Source organism: Pinus tabuliformis, chromosome 4_1 (assembly GCF_031772625.1).
Source record: "Pinus tabuliformis cultivar Carrire ecotype Pingquan chromosome 4_1, CPIR1, whole genome shotgun sequence".
NCBI classification, from domain to species: Eukaryota; Viridiplantae; Streptophyta; class Pinopsida; order Pinales; family Pinaceae; genus Pinus; species Pinus tabuliformis.
The window spans coordinates 715,195,179-715,206,591 of record NC_142303.1 but is presented as its reverse complement, the minus strand read 5'-3'; the positions used below and the strand labels follow the sequence as shown (position 1 = coordinate 715,206,591).

Sequence of the window (11,413 nt, the reverse complement as noted above, 5' to 3'; positions counted from 1 at the left end):
GAAGCATATTACTCCATGTAGTTCCAATTACGCTCTTTCAGATGGACGAAATACAACTGAGTTAAATTCCAGCAAGAACAAAAGTTGGCTATTGCATACGATAGTCAGTTGAATAAAGGTTGTGTTTACTGCGAAAAAAATTGATGTACAAAAGCGCATTTCATTGAACAAAAGCTTTGTTTACCAAAGTGCGGAGAAAGTTCATTATGTGGAAGAAACTTTCAAGCTTTCATCATGTGGATCTCTTAGCTTGTACTAAAGGTTTTTATTGCTAATATTTCAATATTAGAACATAATCCATATGTTATGAAACTAGCTCAAGAAAAGATAGAAAAGATAGATCAACGCCTTAGAATTCAGCCTCTTCGAGGGGGCAACCTCCTTTACATATATATATATGAACAATTCTTGGATGATACAAATGAAAAGACCTCCTTTCTATATATAGGAGTCTAAGGGGTCATAACATAATCAGAGCCGACATAACAATAATAATGTAAGGGCACAATAATAACAATAGTGGGCTTCTATGGGGCACATTAGTAACAATATGGGCACTACATGGGTACATCAATATAATAAGTGGGTTGTACTAATAACAATAAGGGGTTACACTAGTAGTATAGGGGCCTAACATGCCCCTCTCCTTCAAAAAGCGTTGTCCTCAACGCTTGAGTAGTTCTTGATGCTTCTGTATAAAATTCTTGTCCTCCCATGTGGAATCTTCAGCGGGTAAGTTCTTCCACTTGATGAGATACTCTGAAATTAATCGATTTCGTAGCTGTCGGGTTCTTGTTTCTGTGACTGCTCCAGGTTCCAATATGATTTTTCCTTCCTTTTCAATATCTGGCAATATTTTTTGAATTGGGATCTTTTGCAACTTTTGAATAAGTGGCCATACTTCTTTGTCCTTCTTCCATTCATCCCTTGCTTCATTTATCCAATCTGGTTGGATAATAGAAATAGCACAAAACAATGCTTCCACATCCTCATCCTTGAAGAGTCTTCCCATTCGGTAAGGTTGCCATTTTTTAAGTGCATGTAGTATTGCCAACATTTCCTTCTCATAAATAACTTGCTTTAGATGTAGCAGTAAAAATACCCAGTCGCCTACATCAAAACATTTTTCACTATGATGTTGATCTACCTGTTGTTTCATTTGATTTTGCACTAAAGTGGCGTTATCCTTTAAAAGTTGGAGAACTTGTTGTTGATGCTCGATGTGATCTTTCACTGCTTGAACCTTTTTCTTCTTGATATGTCCTTCTATCTTTAGAGTTTGAGGAGTGGTAATTTCTTCCAATCCTTTACAAGATATGGTCGGATTCATTTCTTGACACTCGATGTGATCTTTCACTTCTTGAACATTTTTCTTCTTGATATGTCCTTCTATCTTGATAGTTTGAGGAGTGGTAATTCCGACCAGTGAATTACAAGATATGGCTGGATTCATTTCTTCTTTCTTGATGTGATCTTTCACTTCTTGCACCTTTTTCTTCTTGATATGTCCTTCTATCTTGAGAGTTTGAGGAGTGGTCATTCTTGCCAATAGTTTACAAGATATGTTCTGATTCATTTCTTCTTTCTCTGGGGTCGGATCCTGGCATGTATCCTCTTCTTTTGATGTTTCTTGATCCTTTTCTTCCTCCTCTTCATACTCTATGTAAAATAATTTCTTCTCAGCACACTTATGACCTTTAGTGCATTTGCTGTCACAATTGTAACAAAGCCCTTTTTCTCTTTTTTCTTCCAATTGTTGTGGTGTAACCCTTGTAGGTTGTGGAAGGCTAGGAGAAACAACATGTCCATATTTAAAGTTGTGAGGGGTAGACTTCCTTGTTGCCATAATTTTACTTTCAAATATGTCACAAAGCCCTTTTACTCTTTCCAATTGTTGTGGTGTTGCTCTAAAGAAGGTGTTGCTCTTTGTATCCTCATAATGTGCTAGCATTTCCTCCGTGAGAATTGACCACGTAACAAGTTGTTTACGAGAACAAAGCCCTTTATACCATAAAAATTGATCGGTTCTAAATATGAAGATGCAATACATACCTTTTGTAACAGTGGTACACCATGTAGATCAAAATATTGCTCCATTTGAAGTATCCAATTTACCGGATCCTTGCCATCAAACTTCCTCATCTTGCTTTTTCTTGATTTTAGGACCTCGATCTTGAAATGACTGTAACTCTGTACTTGCGGATATTTAAGTTCTGAAATTGCTACCTGTAGTAGCCCTCTGTGTCCTCTTTCCAATGCCACCAGTCTGATCCAAATTGGATTCTCCAAAAAATAGTTATGCACAATCTCCCAAGATGACCTGATTATAGACCTTTCCAGAAGAGCAAACTTGTATGAAGTGCCACGTGTCAATTTTTCGACTTTTGGCTCTAAAAAAAATATACAAGAAACTACAGTCCGTCCTCTTTCTATACCTTCTTACGAAATTTCAATCCAATTCTCAGAGAGAAAGTTATGACTATTTTCCCCAGGTCGCCTGTTTTGAATGTAATTCAGGAGTCTGCAAAAAGACCAACTTCCTCAGATCATATCTCCTCAAATATCGCGCAAAAAGCTCTAAAATTTGGACCCAAGGTTCAGCGCGATCTCTTCTCAAATGGGTTTTTTTGCGACTTCTGAAACGTCACGGAAAAAAAGTTATAGCGAAAATGCCACGATGACCTGTTTGGAGCACCGAAACCCTAGAATCCAAAGCTCTGATACCAAATGTTATGAAACCAGCTCAAGAAAAGATAGAAAAGATAGGTCAACGCCTTAGAATTCAGCCTCTTCGAGGGGGCAACCTCCTTTACATATATATATATGAACAATTCTTGGATGATACAAATGAAAAGACCTCCTTTCTATATATAGGAGTCTAAGGGGTCATAACATAATCAGAGCCGACATAACAATAATAATGTAAGGGCACAATAATAACAATAGTGGGCCTCTATGGGGCACATTAGTAACAATATGGGCACTGCATGGGTACATCAATATAATAAGTGGGTTGTACTAATAACAATAAGGGGTTAATATTTGTATGGGAAATAGAGAGGGGAAACGACTGAGCTGCGCGTGCGTTTACTGCGATTAGGTCAAGAAACGCAGCGGGTTGAGCCGCCGACATGGGTGCTCCAGGGGGCGGAGAGGCCTCTCCCCCCCCTCCATTCTCTGCTGAAACCGCATTCAGAAATCTCCTGACCCAGAAAGGGAAAAAACGGCCAAATCCTGAAGTCCCAACGTTTATCAAAAAGCTTGAAGAAATACCAGAGATCGCGCTGCCTGAAGAACAACCAATCAAAATAGCTCTTGCATTGGCGGACAGAGGATTGGTCGGGCAATTTATGGGTCGCTGGCCATCAACAAAATCGACAAATGAATGGGTTCAACGAAATTGGAGGCCTCTGCTGACGAACAGCGTGATCTGCTATGCTGTCGGCCGAGGATTTTTCATCTTCGAATTCACTACCAAGGAAGACCGTGACCTGGTGTTCAGAAATGGTCCGTATTTCATGGGAAATCAAGGCCTTTTCCTGAACAAATGGACCCCTGATTTCGATCCTTCAGTCGATGTTCCAAAGGAGGTCCCTGTTTGGGTCCGGCTCCCCAACCTGCCGATCCACTGCTGGAGCTACCAATCTCTTCAAAAGATTGGAAACGGGCTGGGTCGATTCATTGACAAAGCTGACAATAGAGGCCAATACACCTGCGCAAGAATCTGCGTGGAAGTTGACTTGGAAGCTGGTCTACCGGAAGCCATTAAACTCACAGTTGGAGAATGGCATCACTACCAGAAACTGGACTACGAGCAACTGCCCTTCAAGTGCAGAATCTGTCATGAGCATGGTCATTTCCAATGAAACTGCCCTAAAGCCCCATCAAGGGACAAGGTGGAAGAAGAAGGATGGAAAGAGATAAAAAAGGGCAAGGTAGTCTCAAAGGCTACTGAACAGACAAAATCTGGGACAATGGGGAACCCCCAGGCCAATTCTCAGAATAAATCAATCACAAAAGAAGGCCCCCCTTCAGTTGAAAAGGTGAATGTAACAGAGAATCAGGAAGAAACTGAAGACCACTCGAATAAACTGAAAGAAACCGAAGAAAACTCTCCGGATCCCCTAGCAGATGCTGAACAAAGGGGAACCGAAGGTAATGAGGAGCACATCAGTCCAGCCTTTGATTCAGGGGAAGAGTCAGAAGAGAGAGACACCGAATCAGATGGATCACAAATCACTCCTATCAAATCGACTAGGGGACGAAAATCCAAGAAGAAACAGAGAGAGGAGAAAACTTATCTGGATGTCCTCCAAGGCTCCCAGAAAACTCTAAAAGGAATGATGAACACCAGATCCGAGCACAAGCAGAGCAGGGCTCCAAAAGGAGCCACCACCTCCCAAGGTAGTAAATAATGAAATACGTCTCCTGGAACTGCAGAGGGTTAGGCAGCAGACTGAAAGAAGAAGCCCTGAAAGACATTGTTAGGATACATTCGCCTCAAATCATTCTCATCCAGGAGACAAAGATGGAGGATAATCCGCTCCTCCAAACTAGTAAGACATTCTGGCACAAAGGTCTCGAAAGAGCTGTCAGCGCTAGGGGAGCCTATGGCGGGCTTGCCTCCTTCTGGGACAGCTCAAAATATGAATTGATTCAAGAAGAAATCTGCTCTCACTGGATTTTCATCCAGCTCCTCCAAAAAGATTCAGGGCAACAAGTAAGTATGTTTAATATTTATTCTCCGGTCCTTCCAGTTGAGAAAAAATTTTGTTGGGACTCGCTTCAGTCCTTTCTTTTATTGCACAAGCCAGGAAATATCATTATTGCAGGTGATCTGAATGTCACTCTTACCATTGATGAGAAAAAGGGGGGCTCCCCAGTAAGGGATCCAGCTAGAGAATGGGTGGAAGACATAATGTTAGATTGGGATCTTGAGGATATCAAGCCTTCTGTTGGAAAATATACCTGGACCAACAAAATATTAGGGCCCAACCACATAGCTGCTCACCTGGACAAATTCCTTGTACAATCCTCTTTCCTCTCATGTGGTCTAACAGCCTCGTCTAAAATCCTCCCAAATTGCACTTCTGATCATAAACCCATCAGTCTCGAGCTATCCCTTGATGGAAACCTTGGTCCAATACCTTTTAGATTCAGTCCCTTGTGGATTCAGCAAGATGGTTTCCATGAAGTGGTTTCTGAAGCTTGGAATCGGCAGATCCTGGGATCTCCTTTCTATGTGTGGGAAGAAAAATTGAGGGGCCTTAAAAGAAGACTCAAGGAGTGGGCTAAAACTCTGAAAACACCCACTGCCAAGAGAAAAGAATCCTTAGAAAACCTTTTTGCCCATCAATCTGCAATGGAGAAGTCTATTATATCTCAAAATATGATTCAAAGAGAAGTTGAGCTGCAAAAAACTCTCCATAGAGACAGTAGGGAAGAAGAGGAGTACTGGAGACAAAAATCTAGAAACTCATGGCTGCAGGTTGGCGACAAGAATACCAGCTTCTTCCACAAGCAAGCCGAAGCACGCAAGCAATTTAAATCTATTTCAGAAATTCAATCCCAAGATACAGTGGTCAAAGATTTTGAAGGCATAAAAAGTGCTGCTTACACATTCTTCAAAGAGCTTTATACGGCTCCTGAAAACCCTCCTTTAGACTTCCAAGCCTAGCCCTTTGACCTAATCCCTCATCGTGTTCATGAATCTGTCAACGCTATGCTGACGGCTTCGATCAACATGGATGAGCTCAAGAAGGCTTTGGACGGCATGGAGCCAGATAAAGCTCCCGGGCCTGATGGGACCAATGCCAGATTTTTTCAAACTTGTTGATCTACTATCAATAAAGATCTGTTGAGAATGCTCAGGAAATCTCAATCCTGTTCCAAGATCGGAGGCAGCACCAACTCGGCCTTCTTGGCCCTGATCCTGAAAGAAAAAGGAGCTGCTGATTTTGGCAGATATCGACCCATTTCACTGTGTAACACCAGCTATAAACTAATCACCGAAACAATAGCCAATCGTCTCAAGAATGTTTTGCCAAATATCATTCCGGAAAATCAAGGAGGTTTCATCAGGGGGAGAAAGATTTTGGACAATATTGTGCTGGTGCAAGAAGCAGTTCATTCAAGTTGCTATCGAAAAGAGAAAGGCATGGTGATAAAGCTTGATCTAGCAAATGCCTTTGACAGGGTGAAACATGATTTCCTCTATGCTGTAATGAAGAAATTGGGCTTCTCTATCTCCTTCATAAATTGGGTAAAAGCCTGCATCGGCTCCCCATGGATTGCGCCGCTGGTTAATGGCCGCTCAACAAAGTTCTTCAACGCATCAAGGGGCTTAAGACAAGGTTGCCCGCTGTCCCCACTCCTCTACGCTATTCAAGCCTCTGTGCTTAGTTTCCAACTTGATAGCTGTCAACAAATCTAGACTCTGCCAGGACTCAGAATGGCTTCCAATGTTAAAGACATTAACCATGCCCAATTTTCCGATGATACTCTGTTGCTTGAAGGAGCGAGCAAAAACTCTGCAAGATCCTTTAAGAAGGAGCTGGACATCTACAAGGAGGTCTCAGGCAGCAAGATAAACTACCGAAAAAGCACTATCTATGGCTGGAACAGCTCGGTCAAGGAACTGGCTGATATTGCCAGGCTCTTAGAGATGAAAGGAATTCAGACCTTGGAGTTTCTAAAATACCTAGGCATACCAATCTTCAAATCCACTCCCAAAGTTGCTCATTGGATGCCCCTGCTTGACAAACTAAAATTAAGAATTCAAGCTTGGGGAGCCACTTGGCTGAACAATGCAGGGAAGGTTGTCCTGATGAAATCCGTTCTCACAAGCATGCCCCTTTATCAACACTCCATAATGCTGGCTCCCAAAACCTTCATCAGTAAAATGGACAGTCTGCTGAGAAGATTCCTATGGGAAGGGGGGAAAAATAATGAAAAAAGACTCCATTTAGTTAAGTGGGACACTATTAAAAAACCAATACTGGAAGGAGGTCTTCAATTAAGAGATCTGGGTGCCCAGAATCTCTCCCTGGGCACCAAAATTCTTTGGAATATTGTTGATGGAAAGCCGAGCTGGAGTAAGAGAGTGCTGTGGAAGAAATACTTCAAAGGACAACAGCTGAGGTGTTTGGACCAGCCTCCAAAAATCATTAAAGGTTCTCCGATTTTCAAACCCTGTCTCACTGCTATGGAACATTTCAGTCACAACCTTTACTGGATACCAGGTAATGGGAAAAAAATCAAAATATGGGAAGATCTAATCCTCGGTGAATAGCCTCTGAATCAGGTTGAAGGACTGACAAACATTAAAAACTGGCTACAATCCAATAACCTGAACACCCTGTGGGACATTTCAAATTGGACAAATGATAATGGACAACGGTGGGATAGCTGGTACTTGGGAGAGATTCCCCAAAGGCTGCAGATTGAAGCTTCGCTTCTCTTAGATAAACTTCAAGGAAAATCTCCAATCAAAGCAACAGTTAAAGACAAAAGAGGGTGGGGCTCCACCTCTGGCAGCTACACAGTTTCTGAAGGATACAAAAGTATAATAGCTACTACTAATGTCCCCCCTGATCCTACTCAATGGAGATTTATTTGGGCCTTTCCTTCGCTCCCCAAAATCGACTTTTTCTGTTGGACGTTAGCCCATAACAGCATTCTCACCAGAGATAATTTGAGAAAACGTGGAATGGAAGGGCCATCCAGATGCCCTTTGTGTTTGTCAGAGGAAGAGTCGGCTAACCACCTGATGTTACTTTGCCCCTTTGCCCGTGAGGTCTGGAGGGGGGTCCTGAGATCAGGGGCTGTGGAGCTTCCTGGTAACATTCCTTTCCTGCTTCACAATTGGGCCAAATTGTCCCCGTTCAATCTTACAAAAAAATGCCTCCTCAAAACAGCCTGGATATGGATTCCTAAATTTACCTGCTGGAAGCTGTGGTTGGAGAGGAACAATAGGCTGTTCAGGGATGAAAAATGCAATCCTAGCAAAATCATTATTAAAATCCAAGCTTTACTGGGAGAGACATTGGACACCAAACATGGTTTAAAGAATGAAGCAGCTCTGGACAGTGCGGAAGAGATTTGGCTCAAAGAACTTGTTCCAAACTATGATCCCAAAACCATACCTCCAACTATCCATCAAGCTAACTGGGAAATTCGCCTGGAAGAACAGGAGTTTATCAAATGGCGATCTGCTTTGGGGGAACATTGTCTTTTCTTCGACGGGGCCTCTAAAGGCAACCCCGGAGCTGCAGGTGGGGGTGGGGTTATTCTGAATCCGGATGGTTCAACTGAAATTCGGTTCCACTGGGGGCTGGGCATCGAATCTAATAACAGAGCTGAAGCTCTGGCTCTGTGGCAAGGGCTCAAGCTGGCTATCAAAAGGAAACTGCTGACTTTGTCGGTCTTTGGAGACTCCAGGCTGATTATCCAAGCATTGAACCTCAATTCAACTCCTTCGCAGATTCAATTAGCCTCCATATTCAAGAAAATCAAGTTAACTCTGCCCCAATTCCGGAAAATATCCTTTTTTCATATTCTGAGACATCTGAACAGTCAAGCTGACCTGGAAGCCAATCTGGGCTCTATCCGTTGCAGAAGATCACTGCTAGTTAACTCAGATGAATCGATATGCATCATCCCTTAATCTCCGAATGGAAGGGACTCTGCCTCCAAAGAAGCGTGCTTAAGGATCCAACTAAACTATCCTACTCAGAAGCATCCTCAGCAGTGGCGGGATTCGACAAAGAAGACGAGGAGAGCATTCTGTCTCTGAGAAAGGCATTAAAATCAGATACATAAAAATTGCTATCCAACTGGACGTTGGGGCTCAAAGAATGGTAGCCAGCGGCGGTAAAGGATTGACCGCAAAACAGCAGAGAGGATCGAGCTGACTCGAAGATTTGGTTCTAGGTCTTTCTGGATCGACAAGCCATCAGCTGGGCAAACATCAGTTGGACTCCGAGCAGAGGAACAGAAGCGTCGTCGTTTGGGCAGTGGAAATTTCTAGGACTGATCCAATCTCAAATCCCATTTCAGCATAGTAAAATTAACCAGGCTCTCAGATCTGATGAGGCTCGAAATCTGTGGAACGAATTCCCTATTTGATGTAATTTCAGTACGCGGCAGCTGTTTTGCCGCTCAATAACATCTATACCCGTTAAAGTCTAAAAAAAAAACAATAAGGGGTTACACTAGAAGTATAGGGGCCTAACACCATATTTTCTATTCGAAATAACATTGTGTGTGCTTATATTATTCATGATACTTTAATTGTAAATAATGCATACCAACACTATTTAATTGATTCTCTTTGCGTGAAGCTTTCTGCATAGTGGAAACCAATAGTCACTTTCGCATTGACATTGGGTGTGGAGGCCAAGCGCAAAAAAGTTCAAAATTAATACACCATACCGCAAAAATTTCTTCATTATGAAATTTTGCTCATATTATATAAAATATACCATATCTCTAGAATGTCAAAACGTAAACACAAGTACCAATTAATAATAAATAATGTATATTTCGGTAGTCAATTTGCATACAGTTGTGAATATAATTCATCATTAAATAAATTTGATTTTTTTATAAAGTTGATTTAATTTAATTTGTATCTATGATTTTTATATTTATAGTTTTTTAAGTAAGGCATTCCTTGTGCAGAGATTTTACTTTCCAAAAAAATCTTGTTTTGCACAATGAAGCTTTTCATTGTAACCTTTGGACAATGACAACTATGTACAAGGAACCAAGGAATATCAAATAACACAAAATTAGCAAACAATTCTCATTAATTGATTAAAATTTGTAATGGCATAATTAAATCTTAACTCACATGAATTGCAGTTAGTAATTATAGTCTTAAGAGATCTATGTCTTAGTTCTAAAACTATTATTAAATGTTAATTCTTATTTTAATCAATTACACAGTATGAGATATAAAACAAAGTTTCAAAGCATGTGTTTGAATACAAATAAAAAAGTGTTATCGTAAAATCAATATAGTCAAATAGTTTTGAATGGAAAATAGTTTTGTAGTTCAATTTGTAAATACTAAATAGTTCAAAGTCTGTTTAGGTTCAAGACGTAAGCATTAAAAACAAATTTTCTTAACAATATCAAAACTAATTTAATTTAATGTATATCTATGATTTTTGGGTTTATAGTTTTTAAGTACAATATTCCTTGTGGAGAGATTTCACTGTGCGGAAGAAACTTGTTGTGCACAGCGAAACTTTTTGTTGTAACCTCTACACAATGAGATCTTTGTACAAGGAACTAAATAACACGTCAGAAATAACAAACCAAGATCAACATGATCAAAACTGTAATACCGAGAGTTATTTTGCTATAGGCAGGAATGCATCGGAAACATAATTAATTAATTATTTCTCGGAATGAAATCTCTGCATGTATGAGACATTGTGTTAGTATTCTATTATTAAGAGATATTTGTCTAAGATGCAAAACCATTGTCAAATGTTCGATTTCATTTAAAGCAACAACACAACATTGAATATAATAGAAAATTTGAAATCATATTTTTGGAAATTTATAGAAAACATTATCTTAACATTGATACAGAATCAGATTCAGTAAGAATTGTATTTAGAATAAAATTTTAGTGACTGTGGCCATACGATATTCCTTTGTGAAGAGATTTCAATGTGCAGAAAAAAATTGCTTTGCGCAACGAAAATTTTCGTTGTAATATTTATACAATGAGAGCTTTGTACAAGGAACTAAATAGAAAAAAATTAGTAAACACAACTCAACATAATCAGAATTATAATACTGAGAGTTATTTCGCTATAGGCAAAAAGGGTGTGTCAGAAACATAATTAATTAATTATTCCACAGAATGAAATTTGTGCAAATCTAAAGACATAGTGCCAGTATCATATTATTAAGATATATATGTCTAAGATGCCAAACCATTGTCTGGGAAGGATACCAGTGACAGAAAGGGCAAGAATCTCATGCTGGAGGAGCCTTCCTCCTCTGTTTGGGAGGTTCAGGACAATTCGGATGAAGACATTATCCCGGATAGGATGATGGAAAATGGTCGTCAGCATGAACACCTGGTTGAGGAAGAAACGGAGCCGGAGTATGCGAAACCAGCGGGCGCCGAGGAAATGACGTTTAGAAGGTATGGGCTGAGGCAACGCGGGCAGGGTGATGACAAAGGGGAGGATAGGGCCAGTAAGAGAGCCCGCGGTTGTAAGGGCCAGGGTAAGGAGGCGGGGGAAACTTCTAAGCGGGGCTCGGGAAGAAGCAGGAAGATGAAGGAGACGGTGACGGACCGGATGCGCAAAGCCGAACAGGCCTTCCTTCGTTATTCAAACCAAGCGGTTCGTAAGGTTATGCAGAAGCTTGAGGATGAAGCCATTCAAGA

The 11,413-nt window shown here is 40.7% G+C and overlaps 2 protein-coding genes across 2 annotated transcripts; both read left to right on the top strand.

Annotated features, from left to right (window-relative positions):
- The first annotated feature begins 3,131 nt into the window (after positions 1 to 3,131).
- On the top strand, positions 3,132 to 3,866 carry LOC149178134 (uncharacterized). Its single transcript, XM_089421999.1, has one exon. It carries the CDS (start codon positions 3,132 to 3,134, stop codon positions 3,864 to 3,866), a length of 735 nt encoding a protein of 244 aa, XP_089278125.1.
- Positions 3,867 to 7,708: 3,842 nt separating this feature from the next.
- Positions 7,709 to 8,665, top strand: LOC149178133 (uncharacterized). Its single transcript, XM_089421998.1, has one exon. The coding sequence runs from the start codon at positions 7,709 to 7,711 to the stop codon at positions 8,663 to 8,665; it is 957 nt and encodes a 318-aa protein (XP_089278124.1).
- Positions 8,666 to 11,413: the final 2,748 nt, after the last annotated feature.

Excerpts from the sequence above, each read along its gene's own strand:
- LOC149178134 (XM_089421999.1), top strand. The coding sequence starts at position 3,132 with ATGGGTGCTCCAGGGGGCGGAGAGGCCTCTCCCCCCCCTCCATTCTCT.
- LOC149178133 (XM_089421998.1), top strand. The coding sequence starts at position 7,709 with ATGGAAGGGCCATCCAGATGCCCTTTGTGTTTGTCAGAGGAAGAGTCG.